At 41.1% G+C, this 18,535-nt stretch overlaps 1 protein-coding gene and 36 non-coding genes across 37 annotated transcripts in view; all 37 read right to left on the minus strand.

Annotated features, from left to right (window-relative positions):
• The window catches only part of mfsd4aa (major facilitator superfamily domain containing 4Aa), a 189,215-nt gene extending 171,827 nt beyond the window's left edge, over nt 1–17,388 (minus strand). The window contains exons 1-6 of the mRNA XM_037491007.2: nt 17,053–17,388; nt 15,389–15,587; nt 14,587–14,841; nt 13,447–13,570; nt 13,248–13,363; nt 12,790–12,963 (exon numbers count right to left, since the gene is read on the minus strand). Coding sequence (XP_037346904.1) covers nt 12,790–12,963; nt 13,248–13,363; nt 13,447–13,570; nt 14,587–14,841; nt 15,389–15,587; nt 17,053–17,285 — 1,101 coding nt within the window. The 5' untranslated portion in view covers nt 17,286–17,388. The remainder of the gene's footprint in view (nt 1–12,789; nt 12,964–13,247; nt 13,364–13,446; nt 13,571–14,586; nt 14,842–15,388; nt 15,588–17,052) is intronic.
• Nucleotides 221–293, minus strand: trnaf-gaa (transfer RNA phenylalanine (anticodon GAA)). The gene has a single exon. It is a non-coding gene; the product is annotated as a tRNA-Phe (tRNA).
• Nucleotides 558–630, minus strand: trnaf-gaa (transfer RNA phenylalanine (anticodon GAA)). The gene has a single exon. It is a non-coding gene; the product is annotated as a tRNA-Phe (tRNA).
• Nucleotides 883–955, minus strand: trnaf-gaa (transfer RNA phenylalanine (anticodon GAA)). The gene has a single exon. It is a non-coding gene; the product is annotated as a tRNA-Phe (tRNA).
• trnaf-gaa (transfer RNA phenylalanine (anticodon GAA)) lies at nt 1,220–1,292 on the minus strand. The gene has a single exon. It is a non-coding gene; the product is annotated as a tRNA-Phe (tRNA).
• Nucleotides 1,568–1,640, minus strand: trnaf-gaa (transfer RNA phenylalanine (anticodon GAA)). The gene has a single exon. It is a non-coding gene; the product is annotated as a tRNA-Phe (tRNA).
• trnaf-gaa (transfer RNA phenylalanine (anticodon GAA)) lies at nt 1,893–1,965 on the minus strand. The gene has a single exon. It is a non-coding gene; the product is annotated as a tRNA-Phe (tRNA).
• trnaf-gaa (transfer RNA phenylalanine (anticodon GAA)) lies at nt 2,230–2,302 on the minus strand. The gene has a single exon. It is a non-coding gene; the product is annotated as a tRNA-Phe (tRNA).
• trnaf-gaa (transfer RNA phenylalanine (anticodon GAA)) lies at nt 2,555–2,627 on the minus strand. Its single transcript has one exon. It is a non-coding gene; the product is annotated as a tRNA-Phe (tRNA).
• trnaf-gaa (transfer RNA phenylalanine (anticodon GAA)) lies at nt 2,892–2,964 on the minus strand. The gene has a single exon. It is a non-coding gene; the product is annotated as a tRNA-Phe (tRNA).
• Nucleotides 3,240–3,312, minus strand: trnaf-gaa (transfer RNA phenylalanine (anticodon GAA)). Its single transcript has one exon. It is a non-coding gene; the product is annotated as a tRNA-Phe (tRNA).
• Nucleotides 3,577–3,649, minus strand: trnaf-gaa (transfer RNA phenylalanine (anticodon GAA)). The gene has a single exon. It is a non-coding gene; the product is annotated as a tRNA-Phe (tRNA).
• trnaf-gaa (transfer RNA phenylalanine (anticodon GAA)) lies at nt 3,925–3,997 on the minus strand. Its single transcript has one exon. It is a non-coding gene; the product is annotated as a tRNA-Phe (tRNA).
• trnaf-gaa (transfer RNA phenylalanine (anticodon GAA)) lies at nt 4,250–4,322 on the minus strand. The gene has a single exon. It is a non-coding gene; the product is annotated as a tRNA-Phe (tRNA).
• On the minus strand, nt 4,587–4,659 carry trnaf-gaa (transfer RNA phenylalanine (anticodon GAA)). Its single transcript has one exon. It is a non-coding gene; the product is annotated as a tRNA-Phe (tRNA).
• Nucleotides 4,912–4,984, minus strand: trnaf-gaa (transfer RNA phenylalanine (anticodon GAA)). Its single transcript has one exon. It is a non-coding gene; the product is annotated as a tRNA-Phe (tRNA).
• On the minus strand, nt 5,249–5,321 carry trnaf-gaa (transfer RNA phenylalanine (anticodon GAA)). The gene has a single exon. It is a non-coding gene; the product is annotated as a tRNA-Phe (tRNA).
• trnaf-gaa (transfer RNA phenylalanine (anticodon GAA)) lies at nt 5,597–5,669 on the minus strand. The gene has a single exon. It is a non-coding gene; the product is annotated as a tRNA-Phe (tRNA).
• Nucleotides 5,922–5,994, minus strand: trnaf-gaa (transfer RNA phenylalanine (anticodon GAA)). Its single transcript has one exon. It is a non-coding gene; the product is annotated as a tRNA-Phe (tRNA).
• trnaf-gaa (transfer RNA phenylalanine (anticodon GAA)) lies at nt 6,259–6,331 on the minus strand. The gene has a single exon. It is a non-coding gene; the product is annotated as a tRNA-Phe (tRNA).
• Nucleotides 6,584–6,656, minus strand: trnaf-gaa (transfer RNA phenylalanine (anticodon GAA)). Its single transcript has one exon. It is a non-coding gene; the product is annotated as a tRNA-Phe (tRNA).
• On the minus strand, nt 6,921–6,993 carry trnaf-gaa (transfer RNA phenylalanine (anticodon GAA)). The gene has a single exon. It is a non-coding gene; the product is annotated as a tRNA-Phe (tRNA).
• trnaf-gaa (transfer RNA phenylalanine (anticodon GAA)) lies at nt 7,269–7,341 on the minus strand. Its single transcript has one exon. It is a non-coding gene; the product is annotated as a tRNA-Phe (tRNA).
• trnaf-gaa (transfer RNA phenylalanine (anticodon GAA)) lies at nt 7,606–7,678 on the minus strand. The gene has a single exon. It is a non-coding gene; the product is annotated as a tRNA-Phe (tRNA).
• Nucleotides 7,954–8,026, minus strand: trnaf-gaa (transfer RNA phenylalanine (anticodon GAA)). The gene has a single exon. It is a non-coding gene; the product is annotated as a tRNA-Phe (tRNA).
• Nucleotides 8,279–8,351, minus strand: trnaf-gaa (transfer RNA phenylalanine (anticodon GAA)). The gene has a single exon. It is a non-coding gene; the product is annotated as a tRNA-Phe (tRNA).
• trnaf-gaa (transfer RNA phenylalanine (anticodon GAA)) lies at nt 8,616–8,688 on the minus strand. The gene has a single exon. It is a non-coding gene; the product is annotated as a tRNA-Phe (tRNA).
• Nucleotides 8,941–9,013, minus strand: trnaf-gaa (transfer RNA phenylalanine (anticodon GAA)). Its single transcript has one exon. It is a non-coding gene; the product is annotated as a tRNA-Phe (tRNA).
• Nucleotides 9,278–9,350, minus strand: trnaf-gaa (transfer RNA phenylalanine (anticodon GAA)). Its single transcript has one exon. It is a non-coding gene; the product is annotated as a tRNA-Phe (tRNA).
• Nucleotides 9,626–9,698, minus strand: trnaf-gaa (transfer RNA phenylalanine (anticodon GAA)). Its single transcript has one exon. It is a non-coding gene; the product is annotated as a tRNA-Phe (tRNA).
• trnaf-gaa (transfer RNA phenylalanine (anticodon GAA)) lies at nt 9,951–10,023 on the minus strand. The gene has a single exon. It is a non-coding gene; the product is annotated as a tRNA-Phe (tRNA).
• On the minus strand, nt 10,288–10,360 carry trnaf-gaa (transfer RNA phenylalanine (anticodon GAA)). Its single transcript has one exon. It is a non-coding gene; the product is annotated as a tRNA-Phe (tRNA).
• On the minus strand, nt 10,613–10,685 carry trnaf-gaa (transfer RNA phenylalanine (anticodon GAA)). Its single transcript has one exon. It is a non-coding gene; the product is annotated as a tRNA-Phe (tRNA).
• Nucleotides 10,950–11,022, minus strand: trnaf-gaa (transfer RNA phenylalanine (anticodon GAA)). Its single transcript has one exon. It is a non-coding gene; the product is annotated as a tRNA-Phe (tRNA).
• Nucleotides 11,298–11,370, minus strand: trnal-uaa (transfer RNA leucine (anticodon UAA)). The gene has a single exon. It is a non-coding gene; the product is annotated as a tRNA-Leu (tRNA).
• On the minus strand, nt 11,632–11,704 carry trnaf-gaa (transfer RNA phenylalanine (anticodon GAA)). The gene has a single exon. It is a non-coding gene; the product is annotated as a tRNA-Phe (tRNA).
• Nucleotides 11,982–12,054, minus strand: trnaf-gaa (transfer RNA phenylalanine (anticodon GAA)). The gene has a single exon. It is a non-coding gene; the product is annotated as a tRNA-Phe (tRNA).
• Nucleotides 17,389–18,535: the final 1,147 nt, after the last annotated feature.

Genomic DNA, 18,535 nt, shown 5'->3' on the forward strand with positions numbered 1-18,535 from the left:
ATGAGGAAAAGAATGTAGCTAATTCCAAAAGAAGCTTTCCATAAACAATTGAGAGCCTTTTGCTAGATCTCTTAGCATAGTACTATCCATGTTCTACTCAACAAGACAAGGCTTTCACTGTCCAGCCTTACAAATCAATGTGCAAATAGTAGAAGCGACTAAAAAAGCCAAATATCTCTGAGTCGGCAACGCTAAATGTTGTTTGGACAGATAACACAATTGCCGAAACCCGGGATTGAACCAGGGACCTTCAGATCTTCAGTCTGACGCTCTCCCAACTGAGCTATTTCGGCACATATGGGAGAAGCACAGACTATATAAAAGCCTTGAAAAAAGAATGTAGCTAGTTTCAAAAGAAGCTTTCCATAAACAATAGAGAGCCTTCTGCGACATCTCTTAGCATTGCACTAGCCATGTTCTACTCAAGAAGACAAGGCTTTCAACAGACAAAGTCACTGTCTAGCCTTATACATTAATGTGCAAATAGTAGAAGCGACTGAAAAGCCAAAGATCTGTGAGTCGGCAACTCTAAATGTTGTTTGGATAGATGTCACAATTGCCGAAACCCGGGATTGAACCAGGGACCTTCAGATCTTCAGTCTGACGCTCTCCCAACTGAGCTATTTTGGCACATATGGGAGAAGCACAGACTATATAAAAGCATGGGGAAAAGAATGTAGCTAATTTCAAAAGAAGCTTTCCATAAACAATTGAGAGCCTTTTGCTAGATCTCTTAGCATAGTACTATCCATGTTCTACTCAACAAGACAAGGCTTTCACTGTCCAGCCTTACAAATCAATGTGCAAATAGTAGAAGCGACTAAAAAAGCCAAATATCTCTGAGTCGGCAATGCTAAATGTTGTTTGGACAGATGTCACAATTGCCGAAACCCGGGATTGAACCAGGGACCTTCAGATCTTCAGTCTGACGCTCTCCCAACTGAGCTATTTCGGCACATATGGGAAAAGCACAGACTATATAGAAGCATGGAAAAAAGAATGTAGCTAATTTCAAAAGAAGCTTTCCATAAACAATAGAGAGCCTTCTGCGACATCTCTTGGCATTGTAGTAGCCATGTTCTACTCAAGAAGACAAGGCTTTCAACAGACAAAGTCACTGTCTAGCCTTATACATTAATGTGCAAATAGTAGAAGCGACTGAAAAGCCAAAGATCTGTGAGTCGGAAACTCTAAATGTTGTTTGGACAGATGTCACAATTGCCGAAACCCGGGATTGAACCAGGGACCTTCAGATCTTCAGTCTGACGCTCTCCCAACTGAGCTATTTCCGCAAAAAAAAAAACAACGGGAGAAGCACAGACTATGTAAAAGCATGAGAAAAACAATGTAGTTAGTTTTAAAAGAAGCTTTCCATAAACAAATAGAGAGGCTTTTGCGACTTCTCTTGGCATTGTACTAAGCTGGTTCTACTCAACAAGACAAGGCTTTCAACAGACAAAGTCACTGTCTAACCTTATACATCAATGTGCAAATAGTAGAAGCGACTAAAAAAGCCAAATATCTCTGAGTCGGCAACGCCAAATGACTTTTGGAAAGATAAAAAAATTGCCGAAACCCGGGATTGAACCAGGGACCTTCAGATCTTCAGTCTGACGCTCTCCCAACTGAGCTATTTTGGCACATATGGGAGAAGCACAGACTATATAAAAGCATGGGGAAAAGAATGTAGCTAATTCCAAAAGAAGCTTTCCATAAACAATTGAGAGCCTTTTGCTAGATCTCTTAGCATAGTACTATCCATGTTCTACTCAACAAGACAAGGCTTTCACTGTCCAGCCTTACAAATCAATGTGCAAATAGTAGAAGCGACTAAAAAAGCCAAATATCTCTGAGTCGGCAACGCTAAATGTTGTTTGGACAGATAACACAATTGCCGAAACCCGGGATTGAACCAGGGACCTTCAGATCTTCAGTCTGACGCTCTCCCAACTGAGCTATTTCGGCACATATGGGAGAAGCACAGACTATATAAAAGCCTTGAAAAAAGAATGTAGCTAGTTTCAAAAGAAGCTTTCCATAAACAATAGAGAGCCTTCTGCGACATCTCTTAGCATTGTACTAGCCATGTTCTACTCAAGAAGACAAGGCTTTCAACAGACAAAGTCACTGTCTAGCCTTATACATTAATGTGCAAATAGTAGAAGCGACTGAAAAGCCAAAGATCTGTGAGTCGGCAACTCTAAATGTTGTTTGGATAGATGTCACAATTGCCGAAACCCGGGATTGAACCAGGGACCTTCAGATCTTCAGTCTGACGCTCTCCCAACTGAGCTATTTTGGCACATATGGGAGAAGCACAGACTATATAAAAGCATGGGGAAAAGAATGTAGCTAATTTCAAAAGAAGCTTTCCATAAACAATTGAGAGCCTTTTGCTAGATCTCTTAGCATAGTACTATCCATGTTCTACTCAACAAGACAAGGCTTTCACTGTCCAGCCTTACAAATCAATGTGCAAATAGTAGAAGCGACTAAAAAAGCCAAATATCTCTGAGTCGGCAACGCTAAATGTTGTTTGGACAGATGTCACAATTGCCGAAACCCGGGATTGAACCAGGGACCTTCAGATCTTCAGTCTGACGCTCGCCCAACTGAGCTATTTCGGCACATATGGGAAAAGCACAGACTATATAAAACCATGGAAAAAAGAATGTAGCTAATTTCAAAAGAAGCTTTCCATAAACAATAGAGAGCCTTCTGCGACATCTCTTGGCATTGTAGTAGCCATGTTCTACTCAAGAAGACAAGGCTTTCAACAGACAAAGTCACTGTCTAGCCTTATACATTAATGTGCAAATAGTAGAAGCGACTGAAAAGCCAAAGATCTCTGAGTCGGCAACTCTAAATGTTGTTTGGACAGATGTCACAATTGCCGAAACCCGGGATTGAACCAGGGACCTTCAGATCTTCAGTCTGACGCTCTCCCAACTGAGCTATTTCCGCAAAAAAAAAAACAACGGGAGAAGCACAGACTATGTAAAAGCATGAGAAAAACAATGTAGTTAGTTTTAAAAGAAGCTTTCCATAAACAAATAGAGAGGCTTTTGCGACTTCTCTTGGCATTGTACTAAGCTGGTTCTACTCAACAAGACAAGGCTTTCAACAGACAAAGTCACTGTCTAACCTTATACATCAATGTGCAAATAGTAGAAGCGACTAAAAAAGCCAAATATCTCTGAGTCGGCAACGCCAAATGACTTTTGGAAAGATAAAAAAATTGCCGAAACCCGGGATTGGACCAGGGACCTTCAGATCTTCAGTCTGACGCTCTCCCAACTGAGCTATTTTGGCACATATGGGAGAAGCACAGACTATATAAAACCATGGAAAAAAGAATGTAGCTAATTTCAAAAGAAGCTTTCCATAAACAATAGAGAGCCTTCTGCGACATCTCTTGGCATTGTAGTAGCCATGTTCTACTCAAGAAGACAAGGCTTTCAACAGACAAAGTCACTGTCTAGCCTTATACATTAATGTGCAAATAGTAGAAGCGACTGAAAAGCCAAAGATCTCTGAGTCGGCAACTCTAAATGTTGTTTGGACAGATGTCACAATTGCCGAAACCCGGGATTGAACCAGGGACCTTCAGATCTTCAGTCTGACGCTCTCCCAACTGAGCTATTTCCGCAAAAAAAAAAACAACGGGAGAAGCACAGACTATGTAAAAGCATGAGAAAAACAATGTAGTTAGTTTTAAAAGAAGCTTTCCATAAACAAATAGAGAGGCTTTTGCGACTTCTCTTGGCATTGTACTAAGCTGGTTCTACTCAACAAGACAAGGCTTTCAACAGACAAAGTCACTGTCTAACCTTATACATCAATGTGCAAATAGTAGAAGCGACTAAAAAAGCCAAATATCTCTGAGTCGGCAACGCCAAATGACTTTTGGAAAGATAAAAAAATTGCCGAAACCCGGGATTGGACCAGGGACCTTCAGATCTTCAGTCTGACGCTCTCCCAACTGAGCTATTTTGGCACATATGGGAGAAGCACAGACTATATAAAAGCATGAGGAAAAGAATGTAGCTAATTCCAAAAGAAGCTTTCCATAAACAATTGAGAGCCTTTTGCTAGATCTCTTAGCATAGTACTATCCATGTTCTACTCAACAAGACAAGGCTTTCACTGTCCAGCCTTACAAATCAATGTGCAAATAGTAGAAGCGACTAAAAAAGCCAAATATCTCTGAGTCGGCAACGCTAAATGTTGTTTGGACAGATAACACAATTGCCGAAACCCGGGATTGAACCAGGGACCTTCAGATCTTCAGTCTGACGCTCTCCCAACTGAGCTATTTCGGCACATATGGGAGAAGCACAGACTATATAAAAGCCTTGAAAAAAGAATGTAGCTAGTTTCAAAAGAAGCTTTCCATAAACAATAGAGAGCCTTCTGCGACATCTCTTAGCATTGCACTAGCCATGTTCTACTCAAGAAGACAAGGCTTTCAACAGACAAAGTCACTGTCTAGCCTTATACATTAATGTGCAAATAGTAGAAGCGACTGAAAAGCCAAAGATCTGTGAGTCGGCAACTCTAAATGTTGTTTGGATAGATGTCACAATTGCCGAAACCCGGGATTGAACCAGGGACCTTCAGATCTTCAGTCTGACGCTCTCCCAACTGAGCTATTTTGGCACATATGGGAGAAGCACAGACTATATAAAAGCATGGGGAAAAGAATGTAGCTAATTTCAAAAGAAGCTTTCCATAAACAATTGAGAGCCTTTTGCTAGATCTCTTAGCATAGTACTATCCATGTTCTACTCAACAAGACAAGGCTTTCACTGTCCAGCCTTACAAATCAATGTGCAAATAGTAGAAGCGACTAAAAAAGCCAAATATCTCTGAGTCGGCAATGCTAAATGTTGTTTGGACAGATGTCACAATTGCCGAAACCCGGGATTGAACCAGGGACCTTCAGATCTTCAGTCTGACGCTCTCCCAACTGAGCTATTTCGGCACATATGGGAAAAGCACAGACTATATAGAAGCATGGAAAAAAGAATGTAGCTAATTTCAAAAGAAGCTTTCCATAAACAATAGAGAGCCTTCTGCGACATCTCTTGGCATTGTAGTAGCCATGTTCTACTCAAGAAGACAAGGCTTTCAACAGACAAAGTCACTGTCTAGCCTTATACATTAATGTGCAAATAGTAGAAGCGACTGAAAAGCCAAAGATCTGTGAGTCGGAAACTCTAAATGTTGTTTGGACAGATGTCACAATTGCCGAAACCCGGGATTGAACCAGGGACCTTCAGATCTTCAGTCTGACGCTCTCCCAACTGAGCTATTTCCGCAAAAAAAAAAACAACGGGAGAAGCACAGACTATGTAAAAGCATGAGAAAAACAATGTAGTTAGTTTTAAAAGAAGCTTTCCATAAACAAATAGAGAGGCTTTTGCGACTTCTCTTGGCATTGTACTAAGCTGGTTCTACTCAACAAGACAAGGCTTTCAACAGACAAAGTCACTGTCTAACCTTATACATCAATGTGCAAATAGTAGAAGCGACTAAAAAAGCCAAATATCTCTGAGTCGGCAACGCCAAATGACTTTTGGAAAGATAAAAAAATTGCCGAAACCCGGGATTGAACCAGGGACCTTCAGATCTTCAGTCTGACGCTCTCCCAACTGAGCTATTTTGGCACATATGGGAGAAGCACAGACTATATAAAAGCATGGGGAAAAGAATGTAGCTAATTCCAAAAGAAGCTTTCCATAAACAATTGAGAGCCTTTTGCTAGATCTCTTAGCATAGTACTATCCATGTTCTACTCAACAAGACAAGGCTTTCACTGTCCAGCCTTACAAATCAATGTGCAAATAGTAGAAGCGACTAAAAAAGCCAAATATCTCTGAGTCGGCAACGCTAAATGTTGTTTGGACAGATAACACAATTGCCGAAACCCGGGATTGAACCAGGGACCTTCAGATCTTCAGTCTGACGCTCTCCCAACTGAGCTATTTCGGCACATATGGGAGAAGCACAGACTATATAAAAGCCTTGAAAAAAGAATGTAGCTAGTTTCAAAAGAAGCTTTCCATAAACAATAGAGAGCCTTCTGCGACATCTCTTAGCATTGTACTAGCCATGTTCTACTCAAGAAGACAAGGCTTTCAACAGACAAAGTCACTGTCTAGCCTTATACATTAATGTGCAAATAGTAGAAGCGACTGAAAAGCCAAAGATCTGTGAGTCGGCAACTCTAAATGTTGTTTGGATAGATGTCACAATTGCCGAAACCCGGGATTGAACCAGGGACCTTCAGATCTTCAGTCTGACGCTCTCCCAACTGAGCTATTTTGGCACATATGGGAGAAGCACAGACTATATAAAAGCATGGGGAAAAGAATGTAGCTAATTTCAAAAGAAGCTTTCCATAAACAATTGAGAGCCTTTTGCTAGATCTCTTAGCATAGTACTATCCATGTTCTACTCAACAAGACAAGGCTTTCACTGTCCAGCCTTACAAATCAATGTGCAAATAGTAGAAGCGACTAAAAAAGCCAAATATCTCTGAGTCGGCAACGCTAAATGTTGTTTGGACAGATGTCACAATTGCCGAAACCCGGGATTGAACCAGGGACCTTCAGATCTTCAGTCTGACGCTCGCCCAACTGAGCTATTTCGGCACATATGGGAAAAGCACAGACTATATAAAACCATGGAAAAAAGAATGTAGCTAATTTCAAAAGAAGCTTTCCATAAACAATAGAGAGCCTTCTGCGACATCTCTTGGCATTGTAGTAGCCATGTTCTACTCAAGAAGACAAGGCTTTCAACAGACAAAGTCACTGTCTAGCCTTATACATTAATGTGCAAATAGTAGAAGCGACTGAAAAGCCAAAGATCTCTGAGTCGGCAACTCTAAATGTTGTTTGGACAGATGTCACAATTGCCGAAACCCGGGATTGAACCAGGGACCTTCAGATCTTCAGTCTGACGCTCTCCCAACTGAGCTATTTCCGCAAAAAAAAAAACAACGGGAGAAGCACAGACTATGTAAAAGCATGAGAAAAACAATGTAGTTAGTTTTAAAAGAAGCTTTCCATAAACAAATAGAGAGGCTTTTGCGACTTCTCTTGGCATTGTACTAAGCTGGTTCTACTCAACAAGACAAGGCTTTCAACAGACAAAGTCACTGTCTAACCTTATACATCAATGTGCAAATAGTAGAAGCGACTAAAAAAGCCAAATATCTCTGAGTCGGCAACGCCAAATGACTTTTGGAAAGATAAAAAAATTGCCGAAACCCGGGATTGGACCAGGGACCTTCAGATCTTCAGTCTGACGCTCTCCCAACTGAGCTATTTTGGCACATATGGGAGAAGCACAGACTATATAAAACCATGGAAAAAAGAATGTAGCTAATTTCAAAAGAAGCTTTCCATAAACAATAGAGAGCCTTCTGCGACATCTCTTGGCATTGTAGTAGCCATGTTCTACTCAAGAAGACAAGGCTTTCAACAGACAAAGTCACTGTCTAGCCTTATACATTAATGTGCAAATAGTAGAAGCGACTGAAAAGCCAAAGATCTCTGAGTCGGCAACTCTAAATGTTGTTTGGACAGATGTCACAATTGCCGAAACCCGGGATTGAACCAGGGACCTTCAGATCTTCAGTCTGACGCTCTCCCAACTGAGCTATTTCCGCAAAAAAAAAAACAACGGGAGAAGCACAGACTATGTAAAAGCATGAGAAAAACAATGTAGTTAGTTTTAAAAGAAGCTTTCCATAAACAAATAGAGAGGCTTTTGCGACTTCTCTTGGCATTGTACTAAGCTGGTTCTACTCAACAAGACAAGGCTTTCAACAGACAAAGTCACTGTCTAACCTTATACATCAATGTGCAAATAGTAGAAGCGACTAAAAAAGCCAAATATCTCTGAGTCGGCAACGCCAAATGACTTTTGGAAAGATAAAAAAATTGCCGAAACCCGGGATTGGACCAGGGACCTTCAGATCTTCAGTCTGACGCTCTCCCAACTGAGCTATTTTGGCACATATGGGAGAAGCACAGACTATATAAAAGCATGAGGAAAAGAATGTAGCTAATTCCAAAAGAAGCTTTCCATAAACAATTGAGAGCCTTTTGCTAGATCTCTTAGCATAGTACTATCCATGTTCTACTCAACAAGACAAGGCTTTCACTGTCCAGCCTTACAAATCAATGTGCAAATAGTAGAAGCGACTAAAAAAGCCAAATATCTCTGAGTCGGCAACGCTAAATGTTGTTTGGACAGATAACACAATTGCCGAAACCCGGGATTGAACCAGGGACCTTCAGATCTTCAGTCTGACGCTCTCCCAACTGAGCTATTTCGGCACATATGGGAGAAGCACAGACTATATAAAAGCCTTGAAAAAAGAATGTAGCTAGTTTCAAAAGAAGCTTTCCATAAACAATAGAGAGCCTTCTGCGACATCTCTTAGCATTGCACTAGCCATGTTCTACTCAAGAAGACAAGGCTTTCAACAGACAAAGTCACTGTCTAGCCTTATACATTAATGTGCAAATAGTAGAAGCGACTGAAAAGCCAAAGATCTGTGAGTCGGCAACTCTAAATGTTGTTTGGATAGATGTCACAATTGCCGAAACCCGGGATTGAACCAGGGACCTTCAGATCTTCAGTCTGACGCTCTCCCAACTGAGCTATTTTGGCACATATGGGAGAAGCACAGACTATATAAAAGCATGGTGAAAAGAATGTAGCTAATTTCAAAAGAAGCTTTCCATAAACAATTGAGAGCCTTTTGCTAGATCTCTTAGCATAGTACTATCCATGTTCTACTCAACAAGACAAGGCTTTCACTGTCCAGCCTTACAAATCAATGTGCAAATAGTAGAAGCGACTAAAAAAGCCAAATATCTCTGAGTCGGCAATGCTAAATGTTGTTTGGACAGATGTCACAATTGCCGAAACCCGGGATTGAACCAGGGACCTTCAGATCTTCAGTCTGACGCTCTCCCAACTGAGCTATTTCGGCACATATGGGAAAAGCACAGACTATATAGAAGCATGGAAAAAAGAATGTAGCTAATTTCAAAAGAAGCTTTCCATAAACAATAGAGAGCCTTCTGCGACATCTCTTGGCATTGTAGTAGCCATGTTCTACTCAAGAAGACAAGGCTTTCAACAGACAAAGTCACTGTCTAGCCTTATACATTAATGTGCAAATAGTAGAAGCGACTGAAAAGCCAAAGATCTGTGAGTCGGAAACTCTAAATGTTGTTTGGACAGATGTCACAATTGCCGAAACCCGGGATTGAACCAGGGACCTTCAGATCTTCAGTCTGACGCTCTCCCAACTGAGCTATTTCCGCAAAAAAAAAAACAACGGGAGAAGCACAGACTATGTAAAAGCATGAGAAAAACAATGTAGTTAGTTTTAAAAGAAGCTTTCCATAAACAAATAGAGAGGCTTTTGCGACTTCTCTTGGCATTGTACTAAGCTGGTTCTACTCAACAAGACAAGGCTTTCAACAGACAAAGTCACTGTCTAACCTTATACATCAATGTGCAAATAGTAGAAGCGACTAAAAAAGCCAAATATCTCTGAGTCGGCAACGCCAAATGACTTTTGGAAAGATAAAAAAATTGCCGAAACCCGGGATTGAACCAGGGACCTTCAGATCTTCAGTCTGACGCTCTCCCAACTGAGCTATTTTGGCACATATGGGAGAAGCACAGACTATATAAAAGCATGGGGAAAAGAATGTAGCTAATTCCAAAAGAAGCTTTCCATAAACAATTGAGAGCCTTTTGCTAGATCTCTTAGCATAGTACTATCCATGTTCTACTCAACAAGACAAGGCTTTCACTGTCCAGCCTTACAAATCAATGTGCAAATAGTAGAAGCGACTAAAAAAGCCAAATATCTCTGAGTCGGCAACGCTAAATGTTGTTTGGACAGATAACACAATTGCCGAAACCCGGGATTGAACCAGGGACCTTCAGATCTTCAGTCTGACGCTCTCCCAACTGAGCTATTTCGGCACATATGGGAGAAGCACAGACTATATAAAAGCCTTGAAAAAAGAATGTAGCTAGTTTCAAAAGAAGCTTTCCATAAACAATAGAGAGCCTTCTGCGACATCTCTTAGCATTGTACTAGCCATGTTCTACTCAAGAAGACAAGGCTTTCAACAGACAAAGTCACTGTCTAGCCTTATACATTAATGTGCAAATAGTAGAAGCGACTGAAAAGCCAAAGATCTGTGAGTCGGCAACTCTAAATGTTGTTTGGATAGATGTCACAATTGCCGAAACCCGGGATTGAACCAGGGACCTTCAGATCTTCAGTCTGACGCTCTCCCAACTGAGCTATTTTGGCACATATGGGAGAAGCACAGACTATATAAAAGCATGGGGAAAAGAATGTAGCTAATTTCAAAAGAAGCTTTCCATAAACAATTGAGAGCCTTTTGCTAGATCTCTTAGCATAGTACTATCCATGTTCTACTCAACAAGACAAGGCTTTCACTGTCCAGCCTTACAAATCAATGTGCAAATAGTAGAAGCGACTAAAAAAGCCAAATATCTCTGAGTCGGCAACGCTAAATGTTGTTTGGACAGATGTCACAATTGCCGAAACCCGGGATTGAACCAGGGACCTTCAGATCTTCAGTCTGACGCTCTCCCAACTGAGCTATTTCGGCACATATGGGAAAAGCACAGACTATATAGAAGCATGGAAAAAAGAATGTAGCTAATTTCAAAAGAAGCTTTCCATAAACAATAGAGAGCCTTCTGCGACATCTCTTGGCATTGTAGTAGCCATGTTCTACTCAAGAAGACAAGGCTTTCAACAGACAAAGTCACTGTCTAGCCTTATACATTAATGTGCAAATAGTAGAAGCGACTGAAAAGCCAAAGATCTGTGAGTCGGAAACTCTAAATGTTGTTTGGACAGATGTCACAATTGCCGAAACCCGGGATTGAACCAGGGACCTTCAGATCTTCAGTCTGACGCTCTCCCAACTGAGCTATTTCCGCAAAAAAAAAAACAACGGGAGAAGCACAGACTATGTAAAAGCATGAGAAAAACAATGTAGTTAGTTTTAAAAGAAGCTTTCCATAAACAAATAGAGAGGCTTTTGCGACTTCTCTTGGCATTGTACTAAGCTGGTTCTACTCAACAAGACAAGGCTTTCAACAGACAAAGTCACTGTCTAACCTTATACATCAATGTGCAAATAGTAGAAGCGACTAAAAAAGCCAAATATCTCTGAGTCGGCAACGCCAAATGACTTTTGGAAAGATAAAAAAATTGCCAAAACCCGGGATTGAACCAGGGACCTTCAGATCTTAAGTCTGACGCTCTCCCAACTGAGCTATTTCGGCACAAAAAAAAACAATGGGAGAAGCACAGACTATATAAAAGCATGGGGAAAAGAATCTAGCTAATTTCAAAAGAAGCTTTCCATAAACAATTGAGAGCCTTTTGCTAGATCTCTTAGCATAGTACTAGCCATGTTCTACTCAACAAGACAAGGCTTTCACTGTCCAGCCTTACACATCAATGTGCAAATAGTAGAAGTGACTAAAAAAGCTAAATATCTCTGAGTCGGCAACGCTAAATGACGTTTGGACAGATATCACAATTGCCGAAACCCGGGATTGAACCAGGGACCTTCAGATCTTCAGTCTGACGCTCTCCCAACTGAGCTATTTCGGCACAAAAAAAAAAAGAAAGGGAGAAGCACACACTATATAAAAGCATGGGGAAAACAATGTAGTTCGTTTTAAAAGAAGCTTTCGATAAACGAATAGAGAGGCTTTTGCGACTTCTCTTGGCATTGTACTAAGCTGGTTCTACTCAACAAGACAAGGCTTTCAACAGACAAAGTCACTGTCCAGCCTTACACATCAATGTGCAAATAGTAGAAGCGAATACAAAAGCCAAATATCTCTGAGTCGGCAACGCTAAATGATGTTTGGATAGATATCACAATTGCCGAAACCCGGGATTGAACCAGGGACCTTCAGATCTTCAGTCTGACGCTCTCCCAACTGAGCTATTTCGGCACATATGGGAGAAGCACAGACTATATAAAAGCATGGGGAAAAGAATGTAGCTAATTTCAAATAAGCTTTCCATAAACAATAGAGAGCCTTCTGCGACATCTCTTAGCATTGTACTAGCTGTGTTCTACTCAACAAGACAAGGCTTTCAACAGACAAAGTCACTGTCTAGCCTTGTACATCAATGTGCAAATAGTAGAAGCGACTGAAAAGCCAAAGATCTGTGAGTCGCCAACTCTAAATGTTGAGCAAATGAAAAACACAGAGAAATGATTAAAGAAAAAATTTGCTGAAAAGCTTTATGTATTCATTTCATCACCTAAAGGTGCACTCTGCATTTCAGACCACTAGAGAGGATATCGTGGTGTAATTTGACACTTAAACTGAGGGGATATCTGCCACTTACATCTACATTTGTTTGTACATGTATTTAAAAACACTGAGTCTACTGAGCATGACAAAGGACCGTTTGGTTTAAAGTTTTTTTTTATTTGAATTACTCTTGAGAGATCCTGTCACGTGAACTCTCACCCAGTTCAAATATTTGGTTAAAACTATCATACAACAGCTGTCCATGATCTCATTTGCATATACTTGAAATGACTGACTGATTCATTGTTGGGAAAAAGTTGATGCTGACCCTTTGAGCTCTAACCTTTCTGTCCTGTGATATCAACCACCGTGTTAATGTTAGGGTGTAGGTGTTAAATATATATTACTTCTATAAATTAGTCTTACCAGACTGAAGGTGAGCAGCCTTGGTGCTGTGTATCTGTAAGACAGGTAGATGAAAGCCAGTCTTCCTACTGTGATGGAGGCCCAGAATGTACTGTCCAGACAGCCAGCGGTCTTATGACCCATCAGCAAAGGAGGGGACACTGCGTAGGTGTAGACAAAGCCAGCATAGGAGCCCTTCAGCACAATAAACACAGCAGGAGGTTAGTGCAGAGCAGAGGTTTTGAAGTCTGATAATGTGGGCCAGAGAATGAGAGGAGTGGAATTCTTTGTATCCCAATTGCAGAATTCAAGTGCTATTTCAACTTCTGTTGTGCCAAATCAGTAGGTGAACTACATAGGATACATTTTAACCATGTGACCTCACACAATAACTATGCCTAACTCCTCAACCTCTGCTGCCACAGTAAATTCTGATATAGAGTCTGTGTTATGTGTATTGTGTAAGATGAAAGTCTCACTATTATCCCATCAGTGATGAAGAGGATGGCCCCACCCAGTGCGTGGAGAATGAAGAACGAAGCAGGACGGTCCCGGAATTTGGCAGGGTTACAGCATGCAAACCAACTCCCGTGAACTGGACAGACAGGGATACTGAGGTCGCGCATTTATTTTGAATATAGTTGATCACAAACACGTGTATAGACACATTATCATTACCATTGTCTTCGGGGGGGCTGGTGCTGGACAGAGAGTCTCTGTCGATAAGACGTGGACTTTTGCCAGTGTAAGGCAGCAGTCTCTCGTGGTACATCAAAGCGAGAACTGCTGCTGGTACTGGGAGCTGCCAGGATACACACACACAAACACACAGGCTAATTGTTAACCAAGTTAACAGTAACTTCTTCCTGTCAGCTGATAAAAAAATTGTGACCCTCCCTTCGTAAAAGAAGTATTGTTTTATCTCGTCCTTTGCTAAAAACAAAGTTGGTTCCAACAGACGAAAGCAGCGGTTATTTTTAATGAGGTGGGACATGATGCAAAAAAAGAAAAACAAAACTGAAAACTAAGACAACCTTTTGAGCTTTTGGGCTCTGACGGACAGCAGCTTTGTTCAAGGAGACATATAGTTCTCATTTTAAGACTTCTACCATAACACGTTTGTATGCTTTGATGTTATAAAGCAAATTATTTTTCTTAGGTTGTCTGTGTGAACATCCCCCGCCTTCCCAAGCGCCACCCCCAGTGAGTATGATATCGTTGCTCATGGCAGTTTTGCCCTGACACGTGCGCGCATACACGGATGTGAGTTCACCCTCGCACCAGCGGACATAGAGAGCGCGCGTCCGCAACAAGTACCACCCTGGGGGGACCAGTTCACCTATCACAGTGTTATTTTCAATTCATGTCCACTTTAAGAAATTACTTTTTGCATTTCTCTCCATTTTGGTAATTGACACACTAAATTGTCTGATTTTGGTCCACAATTATGTTGCTGAGTTTTAGTCTTCCCCGCTGGCCTAAAGGTGCAAGGAGCGATCTGAGTTGATTTGATTAGGCAGGAACTTTTAACTAAATGTCAAAACAATTGTTTATTGTCTTTAAAATGTTAAAATGAAGACAATCGCAAGTCTGATTGAGCTAGTAACTATTAATCATTACCACACCCTTAACATAAGCAGAGCTTTTACAGATTCTAGCCGATGGAACACATGAAAAACTCATGATCAAAAGTTACTCATGAAACTGTTATTTGCTCATTTAAAGGTATTACGCATTTATGGTAAACCTATATGTATACTAGCAGGCTTTGTACCCATTCATGTAATCAAATACATGACACAAGCAAACAAAACTCACATTGATAAGAGCCATGATCCAAAAAGCGAACGACACCTGGGTGACAACTACACCTTCGGTATGCAGAGGATACTGGGAGACGTTGCCTATAGTTGCTCCGTGCCCGGCCATGCTGCTGCGCAGGTGCTGTAGATCTGAGGGAGAGGATGAGTTGGCGGTCCAGTTGGCACCCAGGACACAGCTGTCCTCTGCCAGAAAAGGATCGGCCACCAGGGGGCTGACAAGAGCTCCCAGGCCGCTGAAGAAATGCAGGGCCTACGGGCAGACAATGACACTATTTTGATGTGTGCACAACAACAATGGATTTGAAATGAATCAATTGTGTATGCTATGTAGATGTATGCTGTCAGTGCAGACATGAGTGCCCTCAAGACTGAAATTAGCATAATTTGGATTAATACTTTTTAATGAATTATTGCAAAATCCTTTGCAGTCAATGACTGACTTAGGCCTAGAGACCATAGTGAGGATCTGGACCACTAAATGTTTGGTTTCTTCTCTGGTGAATACAAAATGTATGAGTGCACTGAAACCGAATCACCATTGAAGTCAACCTACTCAAAGTGCTATTAAAAGGCTTCAGACATTAATACATATACAGTAGATATGTGAACTATTGTTGGGATTAAAATATGGATTAATGCAGGTTTCAATCTCTGTAGTGTCTTTACTTTCTCATCAAGTCAACGAACCAGAAGTAATTAGAAATGTGTTTTTGCATTGTAGATATGTTTGTATCATACAGTGTACACACTCATTAACAGCTATCGCTACCCCCCTTCCATCGCTCCCCGCTTCTGACCTGGAGGAACATGGCAGAGTCCTTCTGGTACAGCTTCACCAGCTGGAGGCAGGCAAGCGTGTCAATCACTCCCATGGCTAAGCCAGCGATCGCCATGGCGACAGACAGCAGTAACACATGGTTACAGAGAGGTATGACAGCAAACACAAACGAGATGATGAGAGTGCAGCAGAAGAGGGCTAAGAGCGAGCACGGGAGTCTGGGGGAGGAATAAACAGAAGATTTAAGTTTGTTGTCAGTTATTATGTTTTTTCAATACTGTAACTGAAACAAGGCTGACTAAAAAAGGGAATTTCCAGTTTATTTTTGTTCCTGCAGTAAAGTGACCTTGATGGTCTGCTGCCCCATTACCACTTATTTAACATATCTCCAGATTATCTTAACCTTGTATGCTCCTTTCTTGCCAACTTTCCACTCTCCTTTTGACCTTGTCGTAGGAAACTTTTAGTTTTTTTTTCACCCACAGACCGGAAATGTAAGAGCGCAAGCGCATTTAGTGTGTGGATGTAGGAAGTAATTGCTACATAAACCACATTATGCCTGTTTGTCCACCGCATTGTAGTCTGTGACGTTTTATACACAGTGCTTTATATTCATTCATTCAGTATTCATTCTACAGACTCAACCATGTCTTCCCTCGAACACTGCAAGCTGATACATTTTTTCAAATTATCCGGTGAAATGTTTCAATATATAATGAACAGAGTGCACTGGTACCAAAATGAATGATCCTTTCTAACTTCAATTTGAGTGATTCTGTCTCAACAGTCATGGGCGTTCTTGACATTTACTTTATGTATTTTATACAATTGAGCGCCTCCTACTGATTACTTGTAATAACTTTGGGGATCCCCTGACTTTTTAATTTACATGCAGAGCAACCATCAGGCAAGAGTCCAATTTGTCAAATACTTTAGTTTGTGAACACATTTCTTTACGGCTAAATGCATTGCCGTCAGCAAAACCTGACCTCTCCATGTACACACTCACAGAAACGGTTGACTGGGTGCTTAATATATGAAGGCACTGACCTGGAACAACCAGTGCGGCATTTGAATGTTTTGGATTTGCTAATCAAATTGGGAACACAGTGTAACTTTCAAAGTTAAAAGTGTTCATTGAAATACTTCAAACCCACAAATGTTGTCAATCGTATTAAGTATTCAAACTCAAGGTCAGGGATTTTCTCATGTCTCCAAGGAAACTTTAAATTTCAGATTTCAATAAGATTTCCTTTCAATTGTATCTCAAAATATTATAGTGTATGTATTTTTACAAACCATTTTTTGCCCTGCTAGGTATGTTATTCATTTTTTAATGTACTACGGCCCCATGCTTTTTATCTCATTCCTGCTGTGAAATATCATATTCATTTAACAAAACAAATAGGAATGTTTCCTATGGCATAAAGATATATTATAATTCAAACTGGGCTTGAACTTTTGGAAGGGACAAAATATTGAAATGACCATCGAAAATTGTTAGTGAGATAATTTGTATTTGTTGTGTTGAGCTGTTAGAGACATACTAGCACGACTACAAACTAACGCGCACAAAATGACTCTCTATGGGAATACTATGGGAATGTTACAATCTTTCGGATGTGATCAAGATCAAGACACGGTGGAGCAGCCCCCTGCCAGACCGCCGGACATCCCACTCACGTCTTCTTGAAGAGTCCTCCCAGGATGCTGCCCACCATCAGGAACAACTGTTGGGAGAAGAAGACCCAGGTGATCTGCTGCAGCGTGGACTGGGTCTGACACCTCAGGTCCAGGACGGTTGGTCCCAGAAAGGCGATGCACAGGCCGAAGCTGAACAACGCACTCCAGTAGGTGAGAGTTATTCGCCAGTGGATTTTGAACAGCGACGAGATCCGCTCGTCTAGCAGCGTCATGTCGGTCCTTCTCAGAGAATGTCGGGCTCTCGAAGCAGCAACTAGCCGCCCGTTTACGCCGAGGAATTGTATCAGACGAAAGGACTCTTCCCGGTAACAGCTACGTGGGAGTCTCATTCGGGGCACTTTACAGTCTCCTGTCAGTTGGACGATAAACGGACGCGGCGCTGATTGGCGGATGTCCTGAAGGTACCGCCCACTCTCTCAGTTTCACGCTGCTGTACGACGTCATCCAGGTGGAGAAGTGACAATTCTATACTGAACAAAATACTCTAAAATGTGTTTGAAATGCCTGCTGCACACAGTGGGCATGATGGTTTTAAATTTACCTTATATATCATGAACGTTTAAGTTCAATTCAAACATGAAGTAATGAATCCAAACTGCCCTCAAACAAACTCAACGTTGCCAGTGAACAAACAATTTCTGACAATGGATTAAAAGTGGTGTGACTGATCACGTTTCAGAAGTCCAGGAGGACACAAGCACGCATATTGAGAAAGGGCCTCAAATCAGAGGCCTCATGAGGAGCCAGCCCTTGCAATCAATATGTGCTGGGTCCTCATATTACAATCTTAAAACAGAGGAAATGAATCAATACCTAATAAAAACAATAGCAGAAAACTCAATTATTAACTTCTACTAGCTAATCTTACTGTAACCTTAAGATATTACGGGCAGCAGGACAGAGTTAATGTTAATAGTTAATAAACGGAGAGCAGTTTCTCAGGTCGTATGTGTATTTAAAAATACACCATTGATGACGTAAATTAAGCGAATTTATGAGCTAAGATGTGATGTTATATAATATAATATTTCTTTCGGTAGATATTTGAGTAAATAACATTACTTAACGTTACATTTAAGAGTGAACTCCGCTTGCTCACCTGCCTCCGTTCTGAATAAATTAAATAATTAAATCCTCGTCGGCCCGCACTGCATGATGTGATGAACTGGGCCGCAAAGGATATATTAGATGGGTCCTCCAAATCGCCTCCTGGGGGATGCATGCCGTCGGAATGGGGCATCCAAGTCGCAGCCAAAGGGACGAATGCTTCCTTAAGGTTGCAGCCTACAGAATTCAGACACACCCACAGAGAAAGGGCCGCGACTGTTGAACTAGAACAGTACTTGGTACTGTACAAATAGAGAAAGGGCCAGTGGCTAGAAACAACGTTTTTTTTAAAATATCTTATCGTAATTCCCTAATGAATATAAATAGAATAAGTAAATTGTGCTCACCTGTAAAT

The sequence above is a fragment of the Pungitius pungitius genome, chromosome 8 (genome assembly GCF_949316345.1).
Source record: "Pungitius pungitius chromosome 8, fPunPun2.1, whole genome shotgun sequence".
NCBI classification, from domain to species: domain Eukaryota; kingdom Metazoa; phylum Chordata; class Actinopteri; order Perciformes; family Gasterosteidae; genus Pungitius; species Pungitius pungitius.